This window comes from Gracilinanus agilis, chromosome 2 (assembly GCF_016433145.1).
Source record: "Gracilinanus agilis isolate LMUSP501 chromosome 2, AgileGrace, whole genome shotgun sequence".
NCBI lineage: Eukaryota > Metazoa > Chordata > Mammalia > Didelphimorphia > Didelphidae > Gracilinanus > Gracilinanus agilis.
Window position 1 is genome coordinate 329,469,414 of NC_058131.1, and position 17,844 is coordinate 329,487,257.

A 17,844-nucleotide genomic window follows, 5' to 3' on the forward strand; every position below is an offset into this window, starting at 1 on the left:
TATGACAAACATGGAAATATACATATATATAATATGATAATATATGTGTAAGCTACATCATATTACCTGCCTTCTTAGGGAACTGGAGAATTGAGAGAGAAAGAACATGGGTTGTAAAATATCAGAATATTAAGAAATTGACATATAATCTGGAAAAAATTTGAATTTATAAATAAAAAGAGAAAGAGTGGGGTGGGGGTAGGAAGATTTAATTAGATGATCTTGCATGCTTCAGCCATATATAAATCCTAACATACTATAAATGCAGCCATCCTACAAATCTGTATTACTAGGCCCAAGGAGCAACAAGTTGGAGTGTGACTAGCACTTTGTAATCATTAGTGGGGAGGAATGGGAAGATACCCTAATAAGCTTGTGCTACAGGCAATAGCATCATCTACTGCCAGACTAAAGTCATGTATCTTTATCTGGAGTGTGTGTTTAAAGAGGCTTGATAATAAGTATCTCTTGAGTCATCTATAACATATTTGTCTCTAAGTTTATCATCAAGTGTTTATTAAGTTCCTATTATATTCCCAGAATTAAGGGTGATAAAAAAGAAGGAGAATGTAGCCCCTGACCTAAAGAAGCATTTACAATATGGATAGGGAAGATATAGGTAGGGATAGATGACTTCTGAAATTCCTCCCAAATCTGTCTTTTTTGTGATCATGAGGGCCAAAAGAATTCCAAGAAAAGGAAGACCATGACCAGTTTATGAGAATGATAGAAACCTCATCTGGGAAGGGATTTAGAATCATCTAGTCCAACCCCCATGCAAATTATGAGTCATCTACACATTCCCTGACAACTATATCTAACCTTTTCTTGAAGTATTTTCATGATGGAGAGTAAGTGGTGCCCTTCTTCAGGGATGGAGTGTTCAGAAAAATCTTTATAGATGAGATTGAACTTGAACTCAGTCTGGAAGATAGGTAATAATAATAATAATAACAGTAATAATTCTTATCATATTTCACATTGATAAATCACTTTAAAGTTTGCAAAGCCTATGTGGGCAGTAAGGCAAAGAACATTTCTGACTGAGGACAGCAAGTTGGCTTCTAGCCTATAAAATATGATATCTAATTAGGTGGAGATTTATATATTGTTGTTTTTCTTCTCCCTTCCCTGTTTCCCTCTCCTTCCCTTCTTTCCCTCAACCGAATCCTTTCCTTTCTTTCCCTCTCATTAGAAACGACAGAACTAGGCAACAAGAAAGAACTAAAATCCATGCCATTCATCACCTACCTTTCGGGACTCCTGACAGCCCAGATGCTCTCAGATGACCAACTTATCTCAGGGGTAGAGATCCACTGTGAAGAGAAAGGCCGATGCCCATCTACCTGCCACCTGTGCAGGCGGCCTGGCAAGGAGCAACTGAGTCCCACGCCTGTGCTACTGGAGATCAACCGAGTTGTCCCTCTCTACACACTGATTCAAGATAATGGCACCAAGGAGGTGAGTGGACCCAAAACCCAGAAATTCACAGTCATGTTTCCTGTCTCCCCACTTGCACCCATACATGGACAAATCAATATCTATATCTATATTTATATCCACCTACATATAACTATATATCCCTGATACCATTTGGAACCACCACATATCTCCATCTGCAAATGTATTTCTTTAATTGTTGACCCTGGGACAAAGTCAGCCTCTACTTAGGAACCTACCACATTGCTAATTGTTGGTCTCCCTTAATACCACCCCTCCTTTTAACATCTATAATTCTAATTTTTCTCCTTTTTGTCTTTCTCTCTTCCTCTCTCTCTTTTTCTCTTCTCTCTTTTTAAAAACTTTTATCTTCTGTTCTAGAATCGATACTGTGCACCAGTCCCAAGTAAGGGCTAGGCAATGGAGAGAGATTAAGTGACTTGCCCAGTGTCACACAGCTAGGAAGTGTTTGAATCCAAATGTAAACCCAGATCCTCCAGTCTCCAGATCTGGTTCTTAATTGTAGCTGCCCCCTCCTTCTTCTTTTTTGACGTCAGCTCCTTCACATTCTCTCACTTCTCCTGTTATTCCTTACCTCTTCTTCTGTTGTTCAAAACGCTGGATTTAGAGCCAAGAGATGAGGCTTTGAATCCCAGCTCTCTTTACTTCTTCAGATCTCAGTTGAATCCCAGCTCTCTTTACTTCTCCAGATCTCAGTTTCCTTTTCTGTAAAATAAGCCAGTTGGACTAAATGGTCTCTAAGGTCCCTGCCAGCACTAAATGCTATACTTCAGGGCTATGTTCCAATAATAAACCTTGAGACTAAATAGGTGACTGATTTCTTACCTTCATTAAATAATGCCTACAAAGCTTGACTAGTCACTGTGTCCCCATATGTCACCTTCTGAAGATCTCTATTCAGTGCAAGGCCTGTAGAATATAGTGGAGTCAAACTCAAGTAGAAATGACAGGGACACTAAACCATGCATAAGGATTCTTGTGGGCCATATATTGACATAAAACACACAATATCATTATCTTCTATTGTATTTTTTTATTTTATAAAATATTTCCCAATTCCATTTTTATCTGGTTAGGACTCCACTTGGGAGTGTTGCCTGCTTCATCCCAGATCATGCTTGGCACCTCTGTATAATGTCAAGAATTCTGAACTGAAAGGCCAAAAATATACCTTCTAGTTCTGGCTACGTATATTATTAACTTTCTGTGTAGCCTCAGACAAGTCACGTCTCTTTCACTTTATTCCTCTGCAAAATGAGGGGATCAGACTGGATGTACTTTCTTTCCAGCTTTAATATCTAATGACTGTTCATCATTCTATGTTCTCTAGTCTTTTCCAACTCTTAATATTTTATGATTCATAGATTCTTCCTGCCCCTCCCATCTCTGTGCCTCCTACTAGCCATCATCCTCCTTTCCCCCCTCCATCCCCTTGACTAATAAACCTTTTTCTTTGCTCAGAAGAAAAAGCTCTCATCCTTGGAAGATCTTACTCTGTAGACTCAGAAGCTATTGCTTTAGGCAAAACCAATAGGGCTTTTTCTGTATGGCTTCTGTGTGAGATTTTATGTACAGAAAGGTTTATGACTGGAAACCATTTAGATCATGCTAAAAAAATTACATTTTTAGGTCCCTCCCTGATAAGTTTTGAGACTAGTGTGTGACAGTCATCACCTTGGGAATTGAACTGGCCACTGGGTGTCACTGTTACCCTTACAGGTGTACTTGGGGGTTTCAGTCCCTTAAATAAGGTTAGACCTTAAAGGACAGATTTTGGAAACCACCCTGCTGGTTTGCCTCCTCCCCATCCCCCATTCCCCTCCTTTCTTTCCTTTACTTTCAGCAAATCCTCTAAGAACGTGTGTAGATTTATTTCTCAGTTTCTCTGGTCCCACTCCCACCCCCTCCCCTTTTCCCTGAACCAAAAATGACAGACCTTTTTAGAGTCACTTATTAGTACAGAGCCTGCAATTGATTAGGCATTTAGAATGAGCCAGCCTGTGGTGGTTGTGGGTGGGACAGGGCCGACTCCAGGTCTGGAAACAATCCCAGCCAATGGAAATATGACCACCAAGTGTGAGGGGCTAAGCCTTAGGGAGACAGCCCCAAGAGCAATCAGAACACTGTGACTCTCACTTTCTCCAACCCCCTCCCCAGAAGCCTGCTTTTTGTTTCTATCTTCCCTTTCCTTGTGTGACCTTTGTATCTCTAGGCTTCCCTTCTCCTATCCATCTGATATTTGGATTTGGGACTTTCCTTAGAAGAAAGCAAAACAGAAATGTCATAGATCTGGGCTGGTAGAGGCAGGAAGAAGCTTAGAAATAATCTTATCATAGTAACATAGGATCTGGAGCTAGAAGGATGTTAGTGGAAAGGACACTACCTTCACAAAGAGAAGGCAAATCCTGCCTTTGACATTTACTATCATCTGTGTGGCCTTGAATACATCACTTAACCCTCTTAGGCATCAGCTTCTTTCTCCAGATGAATGAGGACTAGGTGGCTTCTTGATGTTCCTTCTAGCTACTGTAAGAATTTAAAATTTAGGTTTTATGATAATATGGGAATTCTATAGTAATATTGTGGTTGCTGATTTAAAGATATTATAACTTAAGTCAAAATTACTTTTAGTAGCTTTATTTACAAAGAGGTGGAAAGAGTGAAAGTGGGAAAATGTAAGAAGGTAAAGAATCATCTAGCCTATCACTCTAAGTGTTGTCTGGTATGGGGCTCAGTCCTGGCAGGGCTTGATAATCTTCAGCCAGACCAGGTGGTGTCTTCAACAAGGGTTTCACCAATGCAGTCTCCTCCAGGAAAGGAAGGCCTTTTCAGAACCAATCTCTCCAGAAGCCAGGAAAGGAAGGTCCGCCATTCACCCAGCTCCCTGATGCAGAATCTCTGAAGGCGAAGTCTCCAGGAGAAGTCTTCCAAAGAAGCAGTCCAAAGCCAAGATCCAAAAGCAAAGCCGAGGTCCAAGATCCAAGCCAAAGATTACCCTGGACAGAAAGTATCAAGTTTCTAAAATTTTCTCCAGAATACTTGTCACTCCATGGTATACCCTCTTTCTGTCAGTCAATAAATATTTAAAAGTACCTACTGCGTGCCAGTCATTATGCTAAGTACTCAGGATACAAAAAAAAAAAAAAAAAGCAAAAGAGAGTCCCTGCTCAAGGAACTTATAGTCTAATCAGGGAGACAAAATCTATGTCTACACATATCTACATACCTATATTGATATTGTTGTCAATATCTATATCTATCGATATCTATATCTATCTATCTATATACATATTTGTATATGTATATACATATATATATACATATATATATATATATATATATACAGTAAGTTGGAGATAATCAACAGAGAAAAGCTACTATCATGAAGGGCATTGAGAAAGACTTCCTGTGGAAAGTAGGACTTTAGCTGGGATTTGAGGAAAGCCTGGGAAAACAAGGGACAGAGATGAGGTGAATGGGAATTCTAGGCATGGGGTCCGATTAGGGAAAATGCCTGCTTTTCCTATTCTCTAGCACTATAATCTTAAATGAGTCATTTCTACTCTATGTATCTGTTTTTTCAACTGTAAGGGTTCATCATTTCTTTGGTACTCTCCATTTCTGGCATTCTCTATTCAGTGGTCCTTTTTAGAGCTAACATCCCATGATTCTAACTTTCTGTAACTCCTGATGCTTATCTCTGTATTTTAATGAAATGGGCATGACAAACTCAGTGATGGTAATTGCCTCTCTCAGGGAGATTTGCATTGTGTTTTCAATGGGGAGTCAAGGAGAGGGCCATGATTAACTCAAAATAAAGCATTCCTAATGGTGGAATTTTAAACATCAATGTCAGGAAAGGGGAAAGTTTGGAGAAAAGAGCCCTCCCCCACAGATTTAAAGACAATTGGGCAGTCACCTTTTTCATGACCATCACTGGAGGTAATAGTAATGCAATGAAATGAATCATAGATTTAGAGTCAGAAAACTTGGGTTCACATGCCAGTTTTTTTCACTCATGATCTTGGACAAGTCATTTAATATCTTTTGGCCTCAGTTTCACGGCTTTAAAGATTAGGGACAAAATCCTAATTGTTGTATTAGATGGCCCCTGAGTTCCTTTCCAGATCTAAATCTATGAGTTTTTGCATGAGCTGTGTGATCTGGAGCAAAGTTCCTTCCCAACTCTGGAACTCATTTTCTTCATTTCTAAAAGGAGGGAGGAGATAGGCTATATGATTTCTAAGGAAAGTTTCAGCTTGAGAGTCTATCATTTTCCTGATGCTGGTCCCCTTCCGTTGTATGATGAAAAGGACCCTCAGTTACACTGCTTTTGGTTTCCCTTAAATTGTACTTGCCCTCCCTACACCAATTAAATTAAAACACAATGTCTTCTTTTTCCTCCTTACACTGATAATGTGCTTCAAAGCCATAGCTTCAGAATTTCAAAGCTGGAAATGACCTTAGATATCCTCTGAGAGAGAGGGAAAGACAGAGACAGAGAGATAGAGAGAGAAGCTGGCTCTCCTAAAGGGGAAGTGACTTACCCAAAAGTCTCAGGAACTGATGTTTATGGCTTAAGCACCACCTAGCTATGCCTCTAGGTTCTTCTCTCCAGCTCCTGAGAAGAACCCAGATGTGTTCTGGAACCACTGTGATGGGCGTTGGAGATGGGTTGCTTTGCACTACATAGTCTATCCCAGAGAACACATGGGAAAAGATTATTCCTTTAGCCGCAGTTGGAAGAGAGCCCCTAATTACACTTTCTGCTGTGGTACTGAAAAAAAAATCAGCAAAACAAAAATCTTTATAATGGAGAATTTGATTAATGCACACAACCTCCTCCCTCCACCTGCTAAATGGTCCACACACACCCTAAAGCCACAGAGCCTGGCTCAGCAGGAATTTGTACTTTGTGTACAAGAGACTGTATTAAGATAGTATGAGGGTGGGGATAAAGCACTTTCACTAGGGTTCTTCCCCAAACACTGAGACCTATAAGTTTTTTTGTGATTGTTATCCTCCTGCTCCCACTTCCTCAAAGGTTGAAAGGAGCCTCTGGGACCATAGAAATGAGAAACACTTCATAGTTTAGAGAAATAGCTCCATCTTCTCTATATGCATTCTCTCCAGATAGTACCCCAATTTTTCATCATGGCCATAGTATTAAGAAGAGAAAACAGGAATCTTTACTTGAAAGCCTGAGCTCTAGACTTTTAATAGCCTCTCTGTGTCAGGCAGCACTAGCTGTAGAAATCCCACCTTGGAAAAAGTTATTCCTAGATGCTAGGAGGAGATAGAGATGGAGTACCTACTTGCAGAAAATTCCTCAAGGATTTTCTGGTACAGTGGAAAGAGTATTGAATTTGAATCTGACTCTACTACTAATCCCCTGAGTGACTTTTAGTAAATCCCTTAACCTTTACTGGACTTAGTTTTCTCATATGCAGAACGAGTGGGTGGGTTTAGATAAGTGCCAAGGTCCTTTCTACCTTAGATCTACCTTGGAATTTCAAAGCTAGAAAGGATATTAGAGTTTGGAATATAGATTATTAGATCTGGAAGAAACCTTGTAGATCATCTAGCTCAACTTTCTACATTTGACAAATGAGACAGTTGAGGCTCAGAGAGAAGTAACTTTGGAATGGTGACAAAGCTAATTAGTATTAGATTCCGTCCTTCAGCCTTCAAACTTCTGGTCCAATACTTTCCCCACTATACTATGTTGACTCAGAAGATATTTTTAAAAATTTACTCTTATGTCTTACCCAATAATAGCCTAGAGGTAGAAAAAACTATTTTTTAATATGTGCCAGTGTTTGGGGATATCAATGAATGGGAAACATCTAGTCATTTATACCTGTCTAATAAATGCCTACTATGTAGAGAGCATTTTACCTGGTGCTAAGAAAAATACAAAGTTTAGATGCAGTAAGATTCCTGTCCCAACAGAGCTTGTAGTTTAGTTAAGGTGCCATGGATAGAGTGCTAGTCCTAGAGTTTGGAAGATTCATCTTCTTGAGTTCAAATCTAGCCTCAAACATTTACTAGCTATGTAAACTTGAGCAAGTCTATTAACCTTGTTTGCCTTAGTTTCCCCATCTGTCAAATGAGCTATAGGAGGAAATCTCAAACCTCTCTAGTATCTTTGTCAAGAAAAATGGGATCATAAAGAGTCAGATGTGACTGAAGAAATGACTAAACAACACTATTGTCTCTGTCCTTCCAAAATTCATAATGAAGTACCACATAGAATTATATAGAAATAAGTGGATAGGAGTTAACATGGAGATCCCTGAGGACTGCTGTGGACAGAAAAATATTGATAATTTTCAGGAAAAAGTTAATTTTGGGTAGGGTCCTAAAGCATAGGCCTAGAAGAAGGGGAAAAACACTTAGGATTTGAAAATGAGTGTCAACAGATGGCAGACAGAGAAAAATCAGTGTGACTAAAGTGAAAGGTTCATGTTAAGAAGAGTTGAAAGAGTTGAGATTGGAAAGCTAATATGGTGCCAGATTGTAAAAGGCCTTAGGGCTCAAAGACTCAGTTTTTGACTGAGATCCTATGATATAGTATATTCATTACTCAGCCCTTCGGTTTCTCTCTGCTCAAGACCTCAGGCACTCATAGGACAATCCAACACATCTTACTTAAAAGACACAACATTGGATATTAGAGCTGAAATTGGGGTAACCCAATAAAGATACAGAAAACACATGGACTGTGTCATAAGTAATATTATTTGTAAGGAGATAGTGTTTGTATAGAACATTTATTTATAGGGAGGGAAGAGTAATTACTATAGTTAGGATAAGGCAAGCCATAGACCTGTTGACTTTCAGAAGATTTGACTTCTGGCAGAGAAAGGACCAGACCAGACTTCCAGACTTACTAATCAGTTTAGATAACTGCAGTTCAGACCTTCTGAGCTCAAGTGATCCATCAACCTCAGCCCCCACAGTAATATTGATTAAAGGCATTTTCCACCACACTCCAATCCAGGTATTTCTCTAACTACATATATAACCTTCTTTTGGTCATGCTGCTTCTTTAGGCTTCAGTTTCCTCATTTGTAGATCTAGAATGTTCCTTTCAGCTCTAAAATTCTGTTATTTTCTTAGTGTAAATCTATTTAAGGTATTTAAGGTACCAGGCTGGGTTTTTTTTAAAGGAAGGCCTCCTAGAAAGAAACTCAAAATAATGGGATTCTAATGGTGGGATGTTGAGCATGCTGGCTGTCAGGTAAGGAGATATTTTAGAGCAGGGAGTCTTTCTTTCCTATGTCCATCATATCATACCAAAATGTTTGCTCCATCTATATATAAGCCTACCCCTGATACAAAGGGCTGATGTGTGAGAGAGCCTGGGAGTTACTTTATGGAACTGGTCTCAGAGGCTAGGAATGTGCCCCAAACTCCCTTGACTTTGCCTTAATAAGCCATCATTTCTCTATCATTTTTGAATTGCTTTAACAGTGTTTGCTTTTGAATGCCCTAGCAACAGCTACATCTGATCTTAGCCAAAAAGACAAAGTTATATTTTCATGTAAAGAACACTGGAGTTGAATTCGGAAGTATCCTAGCTTTTCACATATTAGCTGAGTAGCATTGAGCAAGTCACTTTCTCTCTCTAAGTCTTGATTTCCTTATCTATAAAAATCTAAACTACCTTTTGAACTAGATAGTTTCTAAGGTGTTTTCTAACTCTTACATTCTTTAAAGCTCTGCCCCAGTTTGCTCATCTGCAAAGAGGTATAATAAAACAGACTACTAATTTCACAGAATTATTGATAAGTGCTCTGTAAACCTTAAAGTGCTCTATAATTGTCATACAATTATTATTGTTGGTTTGGTTATTCTTGAGCATAAATAGTCAGAATAGACCACCTGAAAGACTGATGATACTTAGAAAACTTTCAGAAATGTGGAGAAAGGCTATGAGTATGGCAAAGAATAGGAGAAAGATACAAAGGTTCAGTGCCCAGTGCTGAACACAGTGCTTGGCATATGGTCAATACTCTTTATTCAATATTGAGGTAAGGGGATTTGGAGTTGAAAGTGAACCTAGTCCTACCTCCATATTTTAAAGATATGGAAATCTAGAACCAAAAAAGTTTGGTGACTTCTAATGCCACATAGGTAGTAGTTAGATGAGCAATAGTTTGAACTTAAGTAATCTGAGAGTTAGAGTTCATTTAGTTAAACACAATTTTATAGGGAAGTCAACAGAGGCTCTAAGAAATTAAGGACCATAATCTTGATGTCACACAGATCACATAGATTTAAAATATAGGGTACGTTCGAAGCTATGGAGTCCGATTGTATGTTTTTACAGATGAGAAAACTAGGGACCAGAGATATCAAGTGATTTGCTCAAGGTCACATAGTAAGTATTCAATTCAGAGTTTGAAACCATGTGTTCCATATTCCAAGTCCAGTACCATAGTCACTATACCAGCATTGGCAAAGGTTTTCAAATTCATGTGCCCAAACTGCAAGTTCAAACTGCCTGTGATCCCCTCTTACCCCAGAGAATGGAGGGAGAAGTTCTTTGGGTGGCTGGACAAAGAAGCAGGGAATGCAAAAAATGCCCTCAGACACTGAGAAGAGGGGGAACAGAGCTGCTCCCCAGTGCTATCTGGGCACATGTGCCAATACTTCACCAACACTATACTGTACTGTATACTTTATACTGCTACTTTAGTATATAGTTGGATTAGAAATCCAAACATAGATCTTTTGATTCTAAATACCAGGATTTTCTACATTAAACTATATTTCCTTTTCCATTCCATCTCTTGAATTGACTCCATTTTGCTCTCTTAGAATGACAATATTTAGCCTATTTTGTGACACATTCTCCTTTGACCTGTGAACCCTATAGGTCCCTTTTTTGGATAATATTTGTTGCTGATGTTAGTAATTGAAGGGAATGCTAAATTTCAATTAAAAAAGTTGTATTCCCCCCACCTTCAAATTCATGGATAAGCTATAGTAGATAAACTGTATTACCATCTCCCTACCCAGATTAGGAACTCTATGCCTTAGAATAAGTATTTGGTGTAGAATTAACAAAAGAGGCAGAAGTAGGAGCAAAGGTTGGAAGTTCACAAGAATCAGATTAAAGAAGTTCAGTCTTAGAAAGAACTTTATAAAAATTAGAACTGTCCCACAAAAAAACAAACTACCTCTTGTAAGAGTGAGCTTCCCTTCACCAGAAGTATTCAAGATTAGGCTGGCTGGCCACCTGTCAGAGATTCCAATGAGAGGTTGGGCTATGTGCCATCCTAGGTCTCTTACACCTACAGGAAACCCTGATTTTGATGATGATGCCTACCCTGGGGACTTGGACAGGCATAACCTTCCCTCAGTTCCTTTGTGTACTTAGAGAGCCTCTCTCCACTCAGACACTTCTTGATAAATGACAGTTTGGGCATCTGGAGAAACACTTACATAGGTAGGAGGTGGGGAGCTGGAGGGGGGTGTCCTGTCATGTCCCCTGTGGGAAGATTTGATTCAAAGATCTGTTGTTTGTGTTTAAGAAGACAAATGGACACCTAGTTCGGTGTTTAGGAGACCTCTGGGAAGTTATTTCATTTTAAACTTGAGTAACTCTAATTCCTCCATTAATCTTTCCTGGCGCCTGCCCTTGCCACAGAGCCTGTCCTTTTTAAACTATAGAATTCTTATCCCAGCGCCCAGCAAGCACAACATTAACACATGAGTGGCGATTCAGGTCAGTGAGGGGTGGCCTGATTTGACTTTCTTTAGTGCTTTATAGTTTTCATATTGTTGTTGTTGTTGTTGTGTTTTTCCCACCCTTATTGCATCCCTATTTGACTTATGGGTAGGTATCTTGGTTTCTGTTTTTCAGCTGAGGAATTCTAGTCATAGGAATTTCTTGTCTAAAATCTCACTAATATTGGAATTCATGTTCCCTGGCTCTCAGTTAATTTCTCAAATTCTTGGAGTCTTTATTGGGAATCAGAAAGAACCAGATTTAAATTCTGGTGTCAACATTTTCCAGATTGTGATCATGGGCATGTGATTGAGCCTCAGTTTTCACTTCTGTAAAATAGGAATAATAATTATTTTTCAGTGTAGCTTACGGTTGTTAGAAAACATCATTATAAGTACTAAATCACTTTATAAGTGAGTTCTATAAAATTTAAAGATCTAGGCATAATACCCTAAGCCAATGATGGCAAAACTTTTAGAGATCAAGTGCCCAAACTGCAACTCTTTTGCTACATGTGAGCCCCGCAAATTACCCCAGACAGGGGAAGGAGGAAGCACTTCTATTGGGCTGCTGGGCAGAGGAGCAGGTGATGGGAGAAATATCCTCTGGCACTCAAGGAGAGGGGGAAGGGAGCAACTCCCTCTGGAGTGCATACCATAGGTTCGCCAACATGGCCCTATGCTTTTTTAATTTCTCTGTTAAAGGTCTTTCGTGAAATTAAAGTTCTCTTAAGTGAGGAACTTATTTAAACTCTACTAGAACTTGTTTGTAATTCCAGTCTGTACTGATTTAGGTTGTACATAGGATTCAGAGATACGTATATCACAGTGCCAAGATTTAGACCTAAATAATGTGATTCTAAAGTTTACCAATATTCTATACTAGTATGTAAAATAGGTCTATTTTTGTTGTCCCCCAAACTATCCCTTTGAAGCTTCAAGGGTCCTCCTGAGTTCTAGCACCCAATTTTTGATAAACAAACCCATTCTCTTTCTTCCTGGGTACATCATGGTCTCAGAGACTTAAGACTCTTCTAACGATGAATCTGGCATATAACTGAAATCATTACAATGTTTAGATAACTTCCAAAAAGAGACTTTTGCTAGATCAGTTTTCTTCAAGGTGTCCGTAGTAGTCTTTAATTCAACTGGGTAAATATTCTGGTTTGGTGAAGTAGAACTTTATAGTTCTACTTTTATAGTTAACTATAAAATATGATTTACCTGAACCCTCTAGGCATGACTCTGGTCCTTGTTTCCTCCTGGAGGTGACCACACATCCATCAATCTGAAATTCAGCCTAAAGAGACCTTTTGGTCTCTCATCAATCAAATAATAAATGCACAGTCGTCTTTGGGGTACCTGCTATTTAAAAGGAATATTTACTTGTTCCTGGTAATATAGACATAAAATTTAACCATCCCTACCTTAGGTGCTTACATTTTATTGGTGGAGACAATGTACACACAAGTAAGTACATTAGGAATCTAAATGAAATAATATGAGGTAGTTTGGGTAATAAGGGTACTAGGAAGTGGGAAGATCAGGAAAGGCTTCATGAGTTGAATCTTGAAGAACACAAAGGCCTATAAGTATTTCAGATGAGTATGAATTGCATTCTCAGCATGGAGGGTGGCCAATACAAAGGTACACAGATGGGCAATGGAATCTTTTGTGAGGAACAATAGGAACATCAGTTTGGCTACAGCAAAGTGCTTAGAGAAGAGAATTGTAGAATAAAACTGGAAATGGGAAAAGACCAAAATGTTAAACAACAACAACAACAAACAGAGAAGTTTCTGTTTTATCCTAGAGACCACAGGGAGTCATTGGAGTTTATAGAGTAATAGATTGACTTTCTTTGGGAAATTTACTTTGGGAAATTACTTTGGCAGTTAAGTGAAAGATAGATTGAAAGGGGAAAAGACAAGAGGCTGAAAGAACAATTAGGCCTGCATTGAGTATGGGCGTATGTGAAGGCAGAAAGGATCAGATGCAAGAAATATCTTAGAGATAGAAATGTAATGATTTAGAAACCATGGTTTTGTGGAATGAGGGAGAGTGAGAAATAAAAGACAACTCCAAGGATGAGAACTTAAAAGAATGAAAGGATGGGAGTATTGTACACAAAAATGGGGAACTCTTGAAAGAAGGTTGAGAAGAAAGAAAGGATGGAAAGATGAGGGAAGAAAATGAATTGTATTTTAGACATTTTGAGTTTGAGATGGCAATGGAACATCCAGGTTGAAATGTCCAACTGGCAGTTAGTGATATAGGACTAAATTTCAGGAGAAAGATGAGGTTGGATACATACAGTTTGGCAGTCAATTTATAAGAGGAATGATAGTTGAACCTTTGGTAGTTGAAGTAACCAAGAGAGAGCACAAAAAGAAGAGAAAAGGGCCCTGAACAGAGTCTTTGAACATTCCCACAGCTAGAAACTGGGATATGGAGGATAAACCAGAAAAGGTGCCTGAGAAAGAACAAACAGATCTTATCTTCAGATGAAATAGAATCTAGGAGGAAGAGTTGATTAAATACTTCAGAAATGTGAAGGTTGAGGTTTGAAAAAAGATCATCAAATTTGATGTTTAAGAGATCATTAGTAACTTTTGAGAGAACAGTTTAAGTAGAGTGATGAGTTCAGAGACCAAGTTGTAGAAAAGAAATGGAAGCAGAGATGGTGATACTAGTAAGTTTGGTTCTGAGAGAGAGAGAGAGGAGAGATGAAGAATCATTTCTTAAGGGGAGTAGTAGGATCTAGTGAGGAGCTATTACATAGGGAAGAGACTTGGGCTCATTTAGAGGCAGCAGGGAAGAATCTATCAAATAGGGAGAGATCAAAAATTAGAAAGAGGAGACGATAGTAGGGGCAGTCTTTTAGAGAAGATGCAATTAGAGGGTAGATTGGGTGACTTCTAATTTCTTTTCCAAATCTGAATCTGTTACAATTAAAATTATCTCAAGATAATGGTTTTTGAGTAAGAATATCAGTTTATTGATTATATCAGGTTTGTGGGTTAGGCCAGCATCATAACCAGTTAAGTGATATGTCTCCATGGTTATCTCTCAAAAACCAGGGACCCCTTCAGCTGGGTCAGGAAGCCTAATAAAGATTTTATGAGGTCATTATTCCACCCCTCCCTTAACCATCGCAAAACATCTTTAATTGGTGATAACTAATTAAGAACTGATCCATTAACCTATCCATCTCTCCCTATCCCTACATCATGGGAAACACATACACAGGAAAATAACTTTTGTTTCCTTCAAAAATTAAACAAACTGGGGCAGCTGGGTAGCTCAGTAGATTGAGAGCCGGGCCTATAGATGGGAGGTCCTAGGTTCAAATCTGGCCTCAGACACTTTCCAGCTGTGTGACCCTGGGCAAGTCACTTGACCCCCATTGCCTAAAAAAAAAAAAAAATTAAACAAATTCTGTTAAAAAGGAAGACATTCCTTAGGATTCCAAAGGACAAAGAAAATGTGAAAAGTAGCAGATTAGATGATATCTCGATCCATATCCCAGACAATATATAATATATATATAAGAATTAATACAGTATATGAAAATAAATTCTCACAAACCTATGGTCTTTTTCCTGTATAAGTAAAAGACTGAGTCATTCAGCTACCCTTGACAAGAGATGATGAGTCCTAAAGGGAATTCATAGATGATACAACTCTACTATTTCTTTTCTACTTCTCCTTAAGGAAGGAAAAAAAAATGTTCCAAATGTGCCCCGCATTTCACCATATGAGATTAAAAGCAACAACAGCTCTCTATTTGGTCACACAGCTGGTCAGTTCACTCAGTCACATTTTCTGGATAGCAGACTAACATCATTCAATCTACCCAGCCATAAGTTATTTCACAGAATGAAATGAAATATGATTTTCCCTCTCACATTTTTCTCCATTTTACCATGTTCTCAAGTTTTTTTCAGTCTTGTTGAGATGTGGTCAGAAAGATGTCTGGACAAGGAGATGGGAGATAAAGGTTGGAACCCGAATCCTCCTAATTTTCTGACCTTCATCAAACTGCTTAACTTCTCTGAGACCCAGTGAACTGTTAGTGCTATAAAGGTCTGCAAAAAGCAATAGTATAATGTAGACACTACTTCATTAGTGTAGACAGGAGGATGATATCTGTACTACCCACCTGTTAGGGTTGTCATGAGGAAAAATTTTTGTCAACATTAAAGTGCTATAGAAATTTTACCCTCCTCTCATCTACCCAAACCCTTATTCTGTAGAAAAAGAAGAAATTTTAGAGTACATTGTACTTGAAAAGCATTTTATGCTTTGAAAAAGTGCTTCCATGTGTACAATAAGTCTCACAAAAATGTTGTGAGGATATTTGATATGTGGGCACTTTGAGAAATTTATTAAAATCATTGCGGTTGTTCTTTTCACCAGTGAACATTTTTATCATCTACACTTTGTCCCCTGCTGTGAGATTCTTTTCCATATCCTTCCATACATCCATCACCAAGAGTCTATCCAATGCAGGATCTCTTCCTCTCCCTTTCCTTTTTCTTTTCCCTCTCCATCTTGCTCTTGGAAGATCCTCGCTTGGGAATCATCAAAAGCTCATTCTAATTTCTCAAGTGCAATCTAGACTCTTCTCCTCCTGGAGGTACCTGGTGGCAAAGTGGATAGAGTGCAGGGACTAACATAAGGAAACCTTGATTTCAGATTTGGTCTGATACTTCCTAGCTGTATAATCTTGGACAAGCCACTTAATTTATACCTTTCTCAGTTTCCTTAACTGTGAAATGAGGATCATAATAGCATTTACCTCCTGGGTTATTGAGAGAATCAAATGAGATAATATTTGCAAAGAACTTAGCAGAGTGCTAGGTGCATAGTAAGTTATTAATAAATACTTGTTCCTCTTTCATTCCTCTTCCTTTTATTTAATTCTGGGCCAAATCATTGTTTATCTGCACTATCCTGTCCAAAACATAAGTACTGGCATCTTAACTTGATATCATCTTCATGTTACAAAGAAGGGAAACCTAGGCATAGATGGGTTTATATGATTGTGTTGTACAGCTAATTAGCAGCAATATTTAGAATACAAGATATGATAACTTATCTCCCATCCCTTTGTTTCTTCCAAAAAACCACTATGGGATCATCATTATTCTGCTAATAGTGAGCACTCAATAATTATTTACTGAGGGCTTGATTGGTTTAAACATTCCTGATTTCTTTTACTGTAAATCTTAACAGAATTCAGAAGATAGCATTAATCCCCATAAAAGCTAAGGTTTTTGGGGAATGACTTCTTCCAGTTGTGAGTCTGGTCTTTTCTTGGATGTGATCTACAGATGAGTGTTTCTTGCACAGTTTTGGGGAACATATGCTTAACAATTATCACTTTGACTTTTTAAATTGAGAAAAAGATATTTTAGAAGATATCAGAATATAGTATACAGGAAGTAGAAGAGAAACATTATCAGTAAGGCAGCCCTTGACTATCCACCCATCATTATAGTATGACTCTCTATTTCTGTTTCCAACCTTGAGATAGTTCTTTACCTGTGTATGTCCCATTTCCATGGAACTGGGCAGCACTATTAATAGTTAAAAGAGGGATAGCTAGGTGGTTCAGTGGATAGAAAGCCAGGCCTAGAGATGGGAGATCCTGGGTTGAAATGAGGCCTTAGACCCTTCCTAGTTACACGGGCAAGTCACCTAACCTCAGTTGCCTAGCCCTTACCACTCTTCTGCCATAGAACTGATAATTGTTATCAATTCTAAGGCAGAAGATAAAGGTTTCAAAAAATTAAAAGAAATATGAAAATAAATTCATGATGGATTGCAGGTGATGAGATCCTAGATTGTGATCTGGAAGGGACTTTAAAGGCTTATTAAGGCCAATCTCCTCATTTTACAGATGAGGAAATTGAAATTTAGAGAAGCTGTGACTTCTTAGTAGTCACAGATTTGGAGATTTGAACTCATATCTTCCAGGCTTCAACTTCAGAGGTCTACTGACTACATGAAGATGTTCAGGGACTTTTAATCAATCCCTTGGGATTGATTCATGGAAGATGGCTACCATATTTTCCCACAAAATAACTTGTGAAACTGAATAGAATATGGATCTGGGTCATGCATCCTTTCCTACTTTTTTCATCTATATGGGTATTTCCTCATTTTTCCTAAGTTGTCTTCTTATCAATCCAGAGATTAAATATTAAGTGCCTATTGCAGACAGGAGTAAAGGTCATCATGATCAAGAACTCATAGGATCACTGGAACAAATCTACTCCATTCATTTTACTGATGAAGTAACGGAAACTCCTAGAAGTAAAGTACAAGTTCATATATGCAGATAGGGACAGAGCTGGGATACAAACCCGGGTCCTCTGACTTGATATCCTGAGTCTGCCTTCCTTAGACCAACACAGTGGGAAACATTTGTTGATAGAGATTTTGAAGGACAATGTGGATCATGTGGAAAGACTACTAATTAGGAATTAGAAGATTTAGATTCTGACTCTACTTTGAACATGACTTCTTAGGGGGCCCTGGGCAAATCATATCAGTGTTCTGGTCTTAGATTCTTTATCTATGTAAGGTGTGTTTTTGAGTATTGATAGAAGAGGAAGTATTGGGGAGAGAGGTAGGGAG

General features: G+C 38.5%; 1 protein-coding gene across 1 annotated transcript in view; it reads left to right on the plus strand.

Moving 5' to 3' along the window:
• Positions 1-17,844, plus strand: part of ASTN2 (astrotactin 2) — a 970,320-nt gene that overhangs the window by 666,311 nt on the left and 286,165 nt on the right. Inside the window, exon 17 of the mRNA XM_044659771.1 lies at positions 1,196-1,461. Within this exon, the coding sequence (XP_044515706.1) occupies positions 1,196-1,461 (266 nt within the window). The remainder of the gene's footprint in view (positions 1-1,195; positions 1,462-17,844) is intronic.